We start from the raw sequence: 16,124 nt of genomic DNA, 5'->3' as shown, positions 1-16,124 counted from the left end.
AAAACAAGCTCAACAAATTCAAAGCCCTGGCTCTAAGTTCAAGCCCAAGTACCAGCACAAAACACACAGGCCAGGCAATGGTGGCTCACACCTGTAATCCTACTGACTCTGGTGGGTGTGGTCTGAGGATGGTAGTTTGAAACTAGCCCTGGCAGGAAAATCCATGAGATCTAATCTCCAAATACCCACTGGAAACAGCTAGAAGTGGGGCTATGGCTCAAATAGTAGAGCACCAGCCTTGAGTAAAAGCTCAGCCACATTATGCAGGGCCTTGAGTTCAAGCCCCAGTACTGACACTGACACAAACATAAGCACATATACACACACACAAACACCAACACAAGCAGTGATGGTCACTCATGGGAAGGAAGCACAGGAGCCCAGTGGTTCCCCTCTCAATTCTCAGGGCCCTCTTGTCCTCTGGAGACACCCCAGTTTTTCTTCCAGCATAATAATTATTATTACAAAATATTAGAATTATAAATATAATTACTATATTAATGCTATAAGTGCAATGATATAAAACATTTTTATAAAATGTATTAATATGTTACATATTATATTCTATAACATACATACATTATATATTATATAATATCTAGTAAATATACAAATAAATATAAATGTTATATATAATAGATAAAATATGCATGCTACAATAGTAAATGAAATATAATGATATAAGTATAAAAATATTATAAATATACTTATTATTATACTAATTATTCTTCAGGAATCACAATGTGGCTTAGTGGTAGCGTGTTTGCCTGGCATACATGAAGACCTGGGTTTGGTTCCTCAGTAAACAGCAAAAGCAGGATGTGGCGCTGTGTCTTAAGTAATAGAATGCTAACCTTGAGCAGAGACAAGCTCAGAGACAGTGCCCAAGCCCTGGGTTCAAACCCTAGGACTGTCAAAAAAAGAACAATATAGTAATTCTTCTACCTGCTGGAGCCCTGTAAAACCAGACACACTCAATCAACTGGGACCTTGAATTTGAGTTCCACAAACATCAAAGATGATTTTTTTTCTAGTCAGTCCTGGGGCTTGAAGTCAAGGCCTAGGCACTGTCCTGGAGCTCTTCTGCTCAAGTCTCATGTTCTACCACTGTAAGCCACAGCACCACTCCAGTTTTCTGGTGGTTAGCTTAAGATTAATGTCATGGACTTTCCTGCCCCGGCTAGTTTTGAACTGAGATCCTCAGATCTCAGCCTCCTGAGTAGCTTCAATTACAGGGGTGAGCCACTGGCTCCAGCTCACAAACACAGTCTTAGCTTCCAGGTCAGTGCCCTGGGCCCCTCCAGGCTAGCTGGTCCTCTTCTTCCCCAGCTTATTGGTGCTGGCAGCAGGTGAACAGGGCAGCGGAAGAGAAGGTGGTTCCTAGTTAACTGGGGGATCCTTTCTGTGTACTGCATGTCCTGCATTAAAAACCCAAACCCCCAGAGACACAAGTTCATTCCTTCAAGGTGGACAATCACCCAGTTCAGAAATTTAGGGGCACCCCTTAAAATCAACCTCTACTCTGATCAGGAGCCCGAAGTGACTGTACCCCTTTTTCCCAGGTTTAAGTTTTTCATTCTCGTTTTCACTATTAGAGTGTGTGTGTGTGTGTGTGTGTGTGTGTGTGTGTGCGTGTGTCTGTGTGTGTCTGTGTGTCTGTGTGTCTGTGTGTCTGTGTCTGTGTCTATGTGTGTTTTAGTTAGGTAGTTGTACAGAGATGCGGCCATGCAGCAGAGCAGTTCCTGGGTGCAGTGTTTTTTGAACCATGTCTCCCATTTCACAATTCTCACCACCCCTGACCTCAGTTTTCTTAATCTTTAGATTATGTAGTGAATGTTTGGAATTCAGAACAAGCAATTCGGGGCTGGGAAGGTGGCTCATTGGAAGACTGCTTGCCTCACTCACATGAGGCCCTGGGTTCAATTCCTCAGCACCATATAAGCAGAAAAAAGCCAGGAGTGGTGCTTTGGCTTAAGTGGGAGGGCACTAGCCTTGAGCTGAGGAGCTGAGGGACAGCACCCAGGCCCAGAGTTCAAGGCCCATGACCAAAACAAAACAAAACAAAAAAATCAAAACCAAAAACCAAGCAATTCATGTCTACAGTGCATCTTGATCTGTGTCATCCCTTCAATATCTTCCCCCTGCTTCCCCAACCATTCCCTTATTTTTGCGGGTCCTGTCAAATCCTTAGGAGCCAAAGTGGAACCAGCCGGGTGTCCTACATAGGGATTCATAACAGAGGAGAGAGGAGGAAAAAAAGCAGTATGATGCACATGAAAGTTTGCCTTTATAATTTCACAGTGCATTGCTATTTCCTACTCAGATATAATAGTGTAAGCGTATAATGATACCCCAATGTTATCAACAAAAGGTTTCTGTCCAGGGTGATATCACAGAAGGTAGCACTGACATTCATTTGAAAAGTATATCCACTAAAATATTCAAATGGAAGGGAGTCTTCTTACCATAGATATATAAATGAGCTCAAAAAACAAAACACTTAACAAAATGTCTATTGATGTCAATTAAAATGTTAGTGCAATTTTATTTAGTGTGAACTGTGTTTATGAATGTTTAGATTGCAAATGGGAGTATTTTATTTCTGCCCACTTTCTCAGATCTCAGGAGGTTCATAAATAAAACAAATTTCTTTCTCCATTATTTTGTGATTACCACTTTCAAATGGCTCCCTGCCCATAGATTCTAATATTTGTGTCACAATGATTGGTAAAGACTTGAGCCTCTCCATTGATTATAATGACTCCCATTACATTCTGAAAGAGATAGTATATTAACTTCATCTTCAGACAGAGAGGTAAATTGATGCCAGCATGCTCAACGATTTTATGAAAGTTCATGCCATCGGTATCCACCATCTTTGGCAATGATGCATCAAATATTTATTTATTTATTGATTGATTGATTTTATGGTCCAGTCGTGGTGCCTGAACTCTGTGCCTGGGCGCTATCCCTCAGCTCTTCAGCTCAAGGCTAGCACTCTACCACTTGAGCCACAACTCCACTTCCGGTTTTTTGCTTTTTGCTTATGTGGTGCTGAGGAATCAAACCCAGGGCCTCAATCATGCAAGGCAAGTGCTCTAACACTGAGCCACCTTCCCAGCCCTGCATCAACTATTTAATGAAGGAAAACTGGGAGCCAAGCTCTGTTTCAATGTCTAGGAATGGCCTGGAATTAAAATGTATAAAAACTTCATTTTCATAGAGCTGATGTTCTAGATGAGGATACTAACTGACAAAGAAACAGTTAAAAAATCCAAACAGGCTTGGAAGGTGGCTTAGTGGTAGAGTGCTTGAGACCCTGGGTTCGATTCCTCAGCATCACATCAGGAGAAAAAGTGGGAAGTGGCACTGTGGCTCAAGTGGTAGAGTGCTAGCCTTGAGCTGAAGAGCTGAGGGAGAGTGCTAAGGCCCATATTTCGTGCCCCATGACCCCCCCCAATCCAAACAGTGGCAAACACTATGAAACAAAAGAAAATGGAGAAATGGAGTTATTTAAGTTCTGCCTCAACCACAACCTTGGGTGCAGCTACCTTAAGATGATCAAAAGAGGCTTCCGGGAGGAAGTGGCGCTGTAGCTCAAGTGGTAGAGCGCTCGCCTTGAGTTGAAGAGCTGAGGGACAATGCCCAGGCCCAGAGTTCAAGCCCCACGACCGACAAAAAAAAAAACTATATAAAAGAGGCTTCCTGGAAATGGTGACTAATGAATTAAGGTGTGAGTTCCGCAAACGAGTCATGAAGGAAAGAGTTGGGGAAAGATGATTTTGGGCAGAGGGGAACACTTGGAGCAAAGGTTGTGAGGTGGGAGACTTGGTGTTTTTGAGGAACATCAAGGTTGCGTGTCACTGGAATGAAATGAGTGAAGAGGGATGGTGGCAGATGCATATGACCCAGAGAAGAGTCTGGTCACATAGGGTCATATAAGCAAGGGCAATCAATGTGGGTTTCTTCTAGAACTTTCCACTGTGGATAATAGCAGGAGGTATCACTATGTGATATGTGCTTTTCAAGGTTCACCATGGTGGCAATGTGGAGAATAAATGAAGAGTGAAAGCCAGGAGCCCTGTGTGGCCATTGTTTAGTACAGGTCAGTGTAGATTAGAATGTCAACAATGGAGTAAAAGTAGTAGATGAAGTAGTGTTTGTTGTTTATTGTTTTTCTTTTTCTTTTTGCTGGTACTGGGGCTTGAATTCAAAGCCTAGCAATCTCACTTAGTTTTTCACTCTAGTAATGCTGAACATGTGAGTGACAGCTGGACTCTTGGCCATTTTGGTGGTTAAGTCGAGATAAGAGTTTCACTGACTATGCTGTAGGGGTTGGCTTTGAACTGTGACCTTAAGATCTCAGCCTTCCAAGTATCTAAGGTTACACGTGTGAGCCACTAGTGCCCAGCTTGTGGAAATGGTTTTGTAAAATGAGACATTAGAACTTGCTCCAAAGATGATGTAGGCTTTTGGCTGAAGCAAATAATAAGATAGATGGTAGAACTATTACAATGAGAAGATGGTAGGAAGAGAAATGTTCTAGCAAGCAGGGAAAGGAATCTCAAATTCTGTTTTAGGCAAATAATTTTGCTTCACCATTGAGAGATAGCCTGGCTAACTGGAGCTGTCTAGTAGACAGGCCTTTAATTCCCCAAGCCTGGGAAAGAGCATTTTGAGTTAGAAATTGCATTTGGTGATTACCAGGGGGAAGGGATCATTTAAAGCCTGGAAAGTGTGGAATATCACCAAAGGAGGAAAAAGAGGCAAGCATACTGCCCAAATTTGTTCTTAGTCTCCACATTAATCACTAGGTGTGGTCAAATACTACAGTCACTGAAACTAGCTACAACTATTGTATTATTTTTTTTTGGGTGTGCCATTCCTGAGGCTTGAACCCAGGGCCTAGGTACTGTGCCTACATGGAAGATTCCTGACTTCCATGATCAGACTTACTGTTTTCCTTCTGACTTTCCTGCCTCAGTCATCTTTCCATGGCTTACAGCCAAGGAGCTTGTCTTGGATGTAAGTGTAAGCCAGTTATCAACAAACCACAGGGTATGTTCAGAAGCAGCCATCTAGGATCTGCTGACTTTGCCCTGGGTCTGCACGCTCCATCCCTGGTCCATAGCAAAGGAACCACAAATGCATAAGTTGATGAACCAATGCTAAAGTGGATGGTTGTGGCTGGGCATGGTTTGGATGTACTGATGAAGCCACTCTAAGGTGGCTTAGGCATCACTGTTGGACCAGGTTTGTTAGATTTTAGAATACATGTTTCAATACATGTTCTAGTCAAGACTGCATACCTTTGTCTCTCCCAATCATCTCACATCCCAAGCAGGGCACACCCCCAAGTTCTCATCTCATTACCCAGTTAAGACTACTTTGCCCATTTTCTGTGCATAGATTCATTTTTCTGAGTAATTCCTTCTTTATTTTATTTATAACACTTAGTACTAAACCACTGGCATTTAATGATTCAGTCTCTCATTATTCTCTGAGAATGTCTTTTATTCTATGGATCTATGAAATCCTTTGGGGCAAAATCTGTGACTTAAAACCATGGCCCCACCCTACACCATAGGACATTGAACATTAATAAGCCCTGAAGCAAGGCCTGTTGTTTTAGAGGTCATCTTTTTAGGAAATCCTTTTCCCAACTCTAATTAAATTAGGGTTTTTAAAATTTAAGTTTGAAACACATTTCACCCTCTAGGTAACTATTTTGATTGCATTGGTCTGTTACAGGCTATAAGTCCCTCTCTGCTCCTGGTGATATACAAGGTTTCTACTTAACATGTGAAAAATGGAATGCATAAAAAGATCAGTGAAGGCTGGGAATGTGGCTTAGTGGTAGAGTGCTTTCCTAGCATGCATGAAGTGTGACATAAACAGAAAAAGCCAGAAGTAGTGATGGGTTTAAGTTGCAGAATTCTACCTTTGAGCAAAAAAGCTTAGTGGCAGTTCCCAGGCTGAGTTCAAGCCCCACAACTGGCAAAAAATATCAGTGGAGATGGGCTGTGAATGCAGTGGCCTCATGAACAATTATCTGTGTGGTTGTGGTTTTCACAGTGCAAATTACAGCACACCAGGTCATTCTTTCCAATCTGCATCCCTTCTTCTTGGGAACAAACTCTTCCCTGCAGCATGGGTCTTCCATGGACAGGAGGCCTCATGAAGGCTGATTTATCCTTACCGAGTATAATTGAATCCTTTGGTTTGCACATCTTAGCTCCACAGAAAGCACCGTTCCCAAATGTTAGGGAGAATAAGCAAGTTGGCAGTAGCTAAGCTGGGCTAGGCAGATGGGGTAATGCGAATTTACACATATATACTTTGCCTAGTCCATAGGTTTCAGAGAAAGCATGAAAACTCAAAAACATTTGGAATTTAAGGGGCTTTGAAGAGGCTTAATTCCTTAATGAAAATTAGCATCATTGTTTCTTAGCTATGAATGACTTCAGGAAAAAAAAACTAAAAATGATATTATTTGAAACTGGGTACTAATGGCTCATACCTCTAATCCTAGTGACACAGGAAGCTGAGATCTGAGGAGTGTGGTTCAAAGCCAGCCTAGATAGGAAAATCCATGAGACTCTTATCTCTGGTTAACTATCAAAAAGCCAGAATTGAAGTTGTTGTTCAAATGATAGGCCATCATATTTGAGAAAAAAAAGAACTAAGCCAATGATACCCCATCCTGACCCTGAGTTCAAAACCCACCAGGAAGGAGAGAGAGAGAGAGAAAGAGAGAGAAAGAAAAAAAGAAGAGGGCAGAGAGAGAGAGAAAGATAGAGAGAGTGAGGCAGTGATGGGGGAAGTAATAATAATAGAAATGTAATGACAACAAATCTAAAGAATGTGGCAAAGCCTTTAATAAGTTCTTGAAAAACAAGGGATAGGAGCTCTGCACAATTAATGGCTGAGGAAGCTTTATTGAAGTAGGATGCCTAAACTGGGCACCTAAGACTCATACCTGAAATCCTAGCTACTTAGGAGGTTTATGGTACAAATCCAGCCTGGGCAGGAAAGTCTGTGAGATTTTTACCTCCTTTTTTTCTTTCCAGTCCTGGGGCTTGAACTCTGGGCCTGGGCAATGTCCCTGAGCATTTTTTGCTCAAGGTTAGCACCCTACCACTTGAACCACAGCACCACTTCCAGCTTTTTCTGTTTATGTGGTACTGAGGAATCAAACCTGGGCCTTCATAAGCATTAAATTCTGGAAGTAGAACTGTGGCTCAAGTGGTAGAGCACAAAAGCTCAGGGATAGCACCCAAGAAAGAGATGGAGCACTAGGACTGGCAACATAAAGAAAATATGAACTATTTACTTTGTGCCACATCAAGTATTTTGGACTATTTAAAGTATCAAAAGATAGTTCTACTTAAGAAATCATGGCTTAAATGTCTGGGGTGTGTGTGTGTGTGTGTGTGTGTGTGTGTGTGTGTGTGTGTGTGTGTCTGTGTGTGTGTGTCTGTGTGTGTGTTTGTGGTACAGAGAGAGGAGAAAGCATGGAAAGCCAAGAGAGTTCTAAATCTAAGACTTCAGAGGCCATCTTTCAGAGAAAGCCTGCAGAACTGGGAGTAAACTAGATCCAATGCTGTGCTTTGGTCAACTAGTTGTAAGAAAGCCCCAACTGGCCACTGGTGTGGATTGCAGGAAAGAGGATAAGGCAGTAAGAATAGAATTAAAGGGGTCTGAGCCACTCACACAAATTCCAGGTATCATTTCCTGGTTATATGTAGGCCCAACCTTTGATCTTCAGTAAAACCAGGAATTCACAAAAGTGAAAACTTGTAAGAAATAACTGAAATAAATAAATGACTAGAGGTGTTCAGCAGCAAATTTTGGCAAGCAGAACACATGTGAACAGAGCAAAATGGAAATGATCAACTCTGACAAGTGGTGGTGGGGAGCACAGAGAGACTCATGCACAGAGCTAGGCTCTGAGTTCAAGGCCCACGACACAAAAAGGAAGGAGTAATGATCAAAACTTTTCCAATTTTGATTTCTAGCATGAGCCTATATATTCAAGCATTTAGCAGCCCAATAGACTTCAAGTAGAACAAACTGTGATCACTTAACACATTGTAATTAAACCATCAAAGATAGAGAACCTCCAAAATCACACAATTCATCACACACAAGACTTCTTCAATGAGATTATGAACAATTCCACGTAAGAAACCAAGGATGTCAACGCACAACAAGTGCAGCAAATTTACAATGCTAAAAGCTAGACTACACAGAGAAATGAATGAGGTCTTATCTCCAGTAAGCAGCAAAATGCCGAGCTGGAGGTTTGCTTCAAGTGACAGAGTACTATGGAAACCCAGAAAGCCAAACAAAGCTAGGTATTCGTTGGTGGCTCATTCCTGCTATTCTAGATAGTCAGAAGCCTGAGATCTGAGGATCACAATTCAAAGCCACCTTGGGCAGGGAAATCTATGAGACTCTTCTTGCCTATTAACCACAAAAACAAAGAATAAAAGCCAAAGTAGAGCTGTGGCTTTACCTTGGGTAAAAGTCTCAGGGACTGGAACTAGGCCATGATTTCAAGCCTAGAACTAGCACCTAAAGAAAGAAAGAGAAAAGGAGAGAAAGAAAACAAAAACAAAACAGAAAGCCAAACAAGAGCACAGATCTATAACTTCAAGCCCCAGCATGCATGTGTAGGTACACACACACACACACACACACACACACCCCAAGATTGAAATACAAGCAGTAATGAGGTTATGTTGAGTAAATCTTTGATGTCCTGAAATCATGAATATAAATGACAACTAGATACCAATTGATATAGATATAGATAGATAAACTCTATAGATTATCTATCTGCTAAAGATAACAGATCTATCTATATCTGTAACAGATTATCTGTAGAAATTTTATCTCTCTCTCTCTCTCTCTCTCTCTCTCTCTATCTATCTATCTATCTATCTATCTATCTATCTATCTATCTATCTATCTATCTGGCTATCTGTCTACATAGAGAGTGCGAGACAGAGAGAAAACAATCTTGGGGCTTGAACTCAGGCCCTGGACACTGTCCCTGAGCATCTCTAACTCACGGCTAGCATGCTACCACTTGAGCCACAGCTCCAATTCTGGCTTTTTCTTTTTAGGTGGTACTGAAAAACTGAACACAAGGCTTCATGCCTGCTAGGCAAGCACTCTAACACTAAGCCCCATTCCTAGCCCCTAGTTAAAGGTTTTTAAACAGAAGTACTAGAGTTCAAACTGAGAGCCTCTAGCTACTAACTAGATCCCTCTTCCTCTGCAGGGGATCTTGTACTTGAGCTGACTCCCCTAGCCCCTACCCTTTATCACTTTGGATTACAAAGCAATTGATGAGGACCTAATAGGAAATGTTGATGTTTTCTTTTACCTCATCGATGGTATTGACTACTGGTAACTCCTACCAGAAGTGGATTTTGACCATGAGTTGCTCCTATTTTCACCACCAAGTTAAGTGAAAGAGAATGGAGAGATGCCCTGTGACCCATTGATCCTAGTGCAGGGAATCCTGAATAAAAGGAAAGAATTGTGCATACAAATGTGGTAAATTCACAAAAGGAAGAGAAAAGCATCCTGTACCTGGCTTTACCTCCTGATTCCCCCTTCACCTCCATGGTTGAATCTTACTTGGCCATATTTGCAACAATGTATCCTTCTTAGCAGTACTTCCTGTGCCTCAGCCACAGGTTTCAAGTTGCTTTTATTTTCAGGGTTTGTTTTGTGACTTCATCTTTTTGTATGGCCTTTTAATTTATTTTTTGTATTTTTTTGTCCATCATGGGGCCTGAATTCTGGGCCTGGGCACTGTCTCTGAACTCTTCAGTTCAAGACTAGCTAGCACTCTACCACTTGAGCCACAGTGCCATTTCTGGTTTTTTTCTGCTTATGCGGTAGAGAGTAGCCTTGAGGAAGTAAGCCCAGATACAGCACCTAGGACTTGGTTTCAAGCCCCAAGACTGGGACACACACACACACACACACATACACACACACACACAAACACACACACACACACACACACACACACACACAAGCTACCTACCTTTATGTACGAAAGATACTTAGGTTCTGTGCTCTCTTAAAATGTTTCTAATCATGTACAGTTGTGTAAGTATCTCTCATTTTAAATGATCATTCTTCCCTTCTGTTTAAAAATGAAATTATGAGAGCCTGGTATCCATGGCTCACACTTGTAATCCTAGCTATTCAGGAGGCTGAGATCTGAGAATCACAGGTCATTGCCAGCCCAGGCACAAAAGCCCGTGAGCCTCTTATCTCCAATAAACCACCAGAAAACCAGAAGTGTGCTGTAGCTCAAGTGGTAGAGCACTCGCCTGGACTGAAGAGCACAGGGACAGCACCCAGGCCCAGAGTTTAAGCCCCATGACCAAAAAAAATAAAAAGAAAAATTATCAGAAAAAATATTTTTGTAAAGCAGATATTTTCTAAGGCCAAAAAACCTTCAGAATTTCTGGTCCATAAAATGTTATGTGCATGGTCTTTCTGTAACTCTCCAATGTATATTCCTATATTTTTAGGGGAAGTTTATATATAGCTTTTACTGTACTACTCAGAAGAGATTTATGCTCAAATATCTAGCACCCTTGAATATGCAGTCCCATGACTTTGCAGGAAAAGAATGGAAAGAGATGGAAACCCACGACAGGAATGAAAGGGAGTAAGGCAGTTTGCACTTCTTACTCACTGTGCTCTCAACAGCAGGGGAGAAGGTGGAGAGGACATCAAATGGCACAGATACTGGTAAGGAGTTTTCATTCGCTTTGGCAGTGGTTTCTCCTACAAAAGGGAGATGTATAAGCACAAAAGAAAGGTTCATTGACATTTTTGCTTTATTATTATGTGATTTATTTTTTAAAAAATTGAGCCATTTTTGCCTACAAACACAAAATACTTTAGGATGAAGGCTAATAAGATAAGCAGTCTTAAATTTTCATTTCATTTCAAATATAAAAGTATTGATCTAGTCAGGTGCTGGTGGCTCACGCTTGTAATCCAAGCTGCTCAGGAGACTGAGATCTGATGATCTAGATTCAAAGCCAGCCCAGGCAGGAAACTCCATGAGACTCTTATCTCCAATAATCGACCAGAAAACTGGAAGTGGTGCTGTGGATCAAGTGGTAGAGCACTCGCCTTAAGCTGAAGAGCTGAGGGACAGTGTCGAGGTCCAGAGTACAAGCCCCATTACTAGAAAGATAGATAGATAGATAGATAGATAGATAGATAGATAGATAGATAGATAGATAGATAGATAGATAGATAGATAGATAGATAGATAGATCTAGCTGGGCACTGATGGCTTAAGCCTGTAATCGTAGTTAATCAAAAGGCTGACATTGGAGATTTGCAGTTCGAAAGCCAGACCAGGCAGAAAAGTCCATGAGACTCCTGTCTCGGATAAACTACTCAGAAAAAGCTGGAAGTGGTGCAGTGGCTTAAGTGGAAGAACTCTAGCCTTGAGTACAAAAAGGGTCAGGGACGGTGCCAGGTCCTGAGTTCAAGCCACAGAACTAGCAAAATAAAAAGTATGTATCTACACAAGAGTAGAGTAAAAAGTTTCAGTGACATGACCTTCTAAACAAGAGGAAACTATAGTCAGAAACAGATCAATTGCTGGCAAGGGCTGTGAACAGACACAAAGGTGTGGCTACAAACTGGCATGAAGGAACACCCTCAGGTAAGCCTCATACATACAGAAACTATTCTTTTTTTGCGGGGGGGTCCGGTCGTGGGGCCTGAACACTGGGCCTGGGCACTGTCCCTCAGATCTTCAGCCCAAGGCTAGCGCTCTAACACTTGAGCCACAGCACCACTTCTGGCTTTTTTCTTTTTGCTTATGTGGTGCTGAGGAATTGAACCCAGGCCCTCATGCATGCAAGGCAAGCGCTCTACCACTGAGACACCTTCCCAGCCCAGGAACTATTCTTTATTTGTGTATTACAATATACTGTGATTATGTAGTATAAATATAGCTATGATTCTATAGTATAAACATAAATATTATTTCTCAATACAGTGTCATATTGCAAAAGAAACAGTATACAAATTGTAGCTCAACTTTGTCCTAGAAGACTATCCTGATTCTTAGTAAGGGAATCAATATACATTACAAAAATGAATATGTTTCAAAAATAATTGTTCTGTTTTGCCTTTAGACATCTCTTGCTAGATCAACAAGTACATCAAGTAATTTAACTATGTTATATCAAATACTGTATTATGGAGAGAACTTTTGCTTTCCAGTAAAGTAAATAAGCTTGTATTACACTTGCCTTCCTACACAGCAACTGGAAAACCAGACAAAATAGAAGAAAGAACTATTTTCAGACTGGAGAAAAGACAGAACAAGACTTTGGTCCAGGAGAAAAGAAAAACAAAGTGAACCCTACAGTTGTGCTTTCTGCCTAGAGAAAAGTTCCAAACCACAACACACAGAGGAGAACCTAAAGACAACAGAACTCTCACAGGCAAAATAAGTCAGGGATAATGTCTGGAGTCAGGGAAGGCTGAAGCAGCTACCACATGAAAGTCAGAAAACTTCAGAAGATGCAGCTATGTAAGTAAAATGTTCCAAGAATCTACAGATGTGCCCATGTGACTTTATCTGAATAATACCCTGTTCAAGCACTAGGTAATTCCACAAAGCTGGAAGAGGAACTACCTGAGTAGTAAGTGACACAATCCCCAAAGCTCAAGCTAGGCTGAAACATCAGGTTTCTAGGCAACCAAAGTGAACAGACTTCATTGAACACCTGAGGGCTAAGAGTGAATTCAGAAAAATTAGGGCTCAGCAGTAAAGATAAACTAGTCTTTAAGAATGAAGGTTACATTAGACTCACTATAAATAAGCCAAACAGAAAGAGGGAGGGGTGACATTGTCCAAAAAGAAATGTACTCTTTACCCGACTTATGAAACTGTAACCCGTATCTTTATAGTAACAATTAAAAAAATTTAAGTATGAATCTGAACTATGTATATCATGACTAACTGCCAATTAATGGAAAGTAGAACTGGGCCATTGGTGGCTCATGACTGTGTTCCTAGCTACTCAGGGGACGGAGATCTAAAAATCACAATGGAAGGAAAGCCAGGGCAGAAAAGTTTGTGAGGCTCTTATCACCATTTATTTATCCAGCAAAAATCAGAGGTATGGGTCAATTGCCAGCTTTGGGAGAAAGGGGGCAAGGTAGACTTTTAAGCCCTGAGTTCAAGCCCCAGTTCCAGAACACACACAATGAGAGAGAGAGAGAGAGAGAGAGAGAGAGAGAGAGAGAGAGAGAGAGAGAGAGAGAGAGAGAGAGAGAGAGAGAGAGAGAGAGAGAGAGAGAGAGAGAGAGAGAGAGAGAAATAGAGAGAGAGAGAGAGATTGAGGAATAAACCGAAGGAAAAAAAGTAAAAGAAAAAAGAAATAACTTCATACAGTACATTTAAAACAACAACAAAACCCTCTTGTTCTCATACCTTGGAGTTCATTTCAATCTTATTCATAGCTATTTAACTATAGGACTAACAAATGAGGGAAACCATGGGACCTATTCTTTGGGTATGGCTTACTTCACTTAATGTGATTTTTTCCCAAGTCTTTCCATTTTTTTTTTTTACAAAAGGGCATGTGTCATTCTTTCTGATGGAACCATTGAATTCCGTTGTGTATGTGTGTGTGTGTGTGTGTGTGTGTGTGTGTGTGTGTGTGTGTGCGTGTGTGCACGCGCGTGCACGCACATATATATATATCACATTTTCTTGGTCTACTCATCTACTGAGAAGCATCTGGGTTGTTTCCATATCTTAGCTATGGTAAACAATGCTGCCATGAAAATGGATGTACTGTTAACTTTAGTGTGGCCTTGTTTGTGATTGTTTAAATGTTAGAATTTAAAGAGAATGGTCAATAGCAAATGAGTCAATTTCATATTTATTAACTATTTTATTAAATTTAAAATGTAAATTTGCTGGGGGGATGGATCAGTTACGGGGACCAGGGAGGGTATGAGTGTATATATTGTGGGGGAAGCCCAGCTTCCTTGATATAAGCAATTGTGCATATGACATCAAGTTCTCTACTAGTGCAGACATAGAGCATTAAGTATCTCAGTTGTACACCCTCCAGGATTTGCTCTTCATTATCAGCTGTGAGGGTCTATGTGTACCAATATTCTGGCTGAATAAGAAACACCCCATCAGGCATGTTAAAGCATGAATCTTCAGTTTTGCTCCCAAAACACTCAGGTGTTCAAGTAACCTGCTTGCAATGACCTGGAGAGTTCTCTCTCCAGACTCTGAGCTACCAGACTTTGCTTCTTTCAAAAGAGAATTTACTGGAAGTATTCAGAGTCTCTGATTCTTGCTGCATGGCATTAATAAATTGGAAGAGAGAGAGAGAACTAGACAGGATGAGGATTTTCAGGGAGAGATTCTAGGCCTCTTTGGCATGATCACAAGGAGACCCGTGAGTGAAAGTAACACATGCACAAAATTATAAAAATTCAATACCTAAGCCTATATGAAATAACACTGCAAAAATCACAGATCATGCTGTCCACATGTTCTTTTTCTTTTTCTTTTGTCACTCATGGGGCTTGAACTCTGGGCCACGTGCTGTACCTCAGCTCTTCAGTTCAAGCTAGCGCCCTACCACTTGAGACATAGCATCACTTCCAGCTTTATCTGCTTATACAGTGCAGAGAAATCAAACCCAGGGCCTCATGCATGCAAAGCAAGCACTCTACCACTGAGCCACCTTCCCAGCCCCTGTCCACATGTTCTTAATAATCTTTTATATTTACTGCAGAATGGCAAAGGAAGAATTCAAAATGGAATATGATTTGGATGACTATGGACAATCAGCGCAACTTATTAATAAATTGTGATCGATGCACAGAAGCAATGTGAGATAGACACACTGACTGTCAGACAACCAATTTCCCCACAGAGACACATCACCGTATTCAGGTTACCTGGAAGACTTCTAAGATTTCTGTTGAGCATGTGAGTCCATGCGAGCAGAAGAGCCGCAGCAGGACTCTCATGCTGTGGGGCTTTCTGTCTTCAGCTTCATGGTTTTGGAGGATGGTGGCTCCTTGGTTTTTATGAGAGTCTCCTGTGGGTCAATCTCCTGGATGAACCAATCAGTGCTCACCATCCAGAGGTGTTAACTCTCCCCCCTCCACACCCCATGCCAAAAAAAACGTCCTGCTTGGGACAGGTGGTCTGGAGGGAATTCCAGCTCTCTAAGCAGATGAGCAGCAAGAACATGGTGAGCTGAGTACACTCGTGTTCACTAGGAGCAGTGAACTGATTATCACTTCCATGTACACAAGTATTTATTTTCTTCAACTTGGCACTTAGTGAAATGGATGGAAGGGAAACCAAGTTTCCATTCTGGCTGAAGGTGAAATGGCAAAGCTTCCTTGCAACTGAGGTTGATTTAGCTATCAGGTGGAAGAAGTGAAGTCCTGGGGGCAGATAGCATCAGAATCAGATGGAACGTTCCAAACCAGCCCAGGCCATGTGAAAGTTCTGGACTCTTTCCTCCAGCTGACCACCCAAAGGACACAGGTACATATGTGGCTCAAGTAGTAGGGTGTTAGCAGGGAGAAAAATAATATCTAAGACACAGTATCCCAGCCCTGAGTCCATGTCCCAGGACATGTCCTAAATTAAAGGAAACCATGACCTCAATGTCTTTCTATGTCCTTTAGAGAAGCAGTGATTTCTATAAATGTCTCACAGGATATTCTTTATTAGACATTCCTATGAACTGACCACATTCCTCAAATTACAGTTGAAGGGAAATGCACCTGGTGACATTACATTTCTAACCATGGGATGAAGTTCACAGTCAACCCCAGGTAGCAGAGTCTGTAGTCCATATATGGATTATATGGGCAGAAGCAGAGGCACTGGCAGAGTGGATGTGTGCTTTTGACACAACAGGAAGAACAGCATGCACTGATGACCTTTGCACATGATTTTCTGACTGAAGAGCTTCACAGTGATATGATGGGAAGTAATAGAGTGGAGTTTTCAGATCTAAGTCACAGAAGGGCAACTCCTCTTCCTTTCCAGGAGGAATCCATCA

General features: G+C 41.5%; 1 protein-coding gene across 1 annotated transcript in view; it reads left to right on the top strand.

Moving 5' to 3' along the window:
• The window catches only part of LOC138818474 (protein FAM114A2-like), a 77,614-nt gene extending 64,713 nt beyond the window's left edge, over positions 1-12,901 (top strand). Inside the window, exons 8-9 of the mRNA XM_070009374.1 lie at positions 10,657-10,785; positions 12,327-12,901. Coding sequence (XP_069865475.1) covers positions 10,657-10,785; positions 12,327-12,350 — 153 coding nt within the window. The 3' untranslated portion in view covers positions 12,351-12,901. The remainder of the gene's footprint in view (positions 1-10,656; positions 10,786-12,326) is intronic.
• Positions 12,902-16,124: the final 3,223 nt, after the last annotated feature.

This window comes from Dipodomys merriami, unplaced genomic scaffold, assembly GCF_024711535.1.
Source record: "Dipodomys merriami isolate MVZ:Mamm:240054 unplaced genomic scaffold, mDipMer1.0.p SCAF_766, whole genome shotgun sequence".
Taxonomy (NCBI): Eukaryota; Metazoa; Chordata; class Mammalia; order Rodentia; family Heteromyidae; genus Dipodomys; species Dipodomys merriami.
The sequence above is the reverse complement of the archived record's forward strand: the minus strand, read 5'-3'. Positions and strand labels throughout refer to the sequence as shown.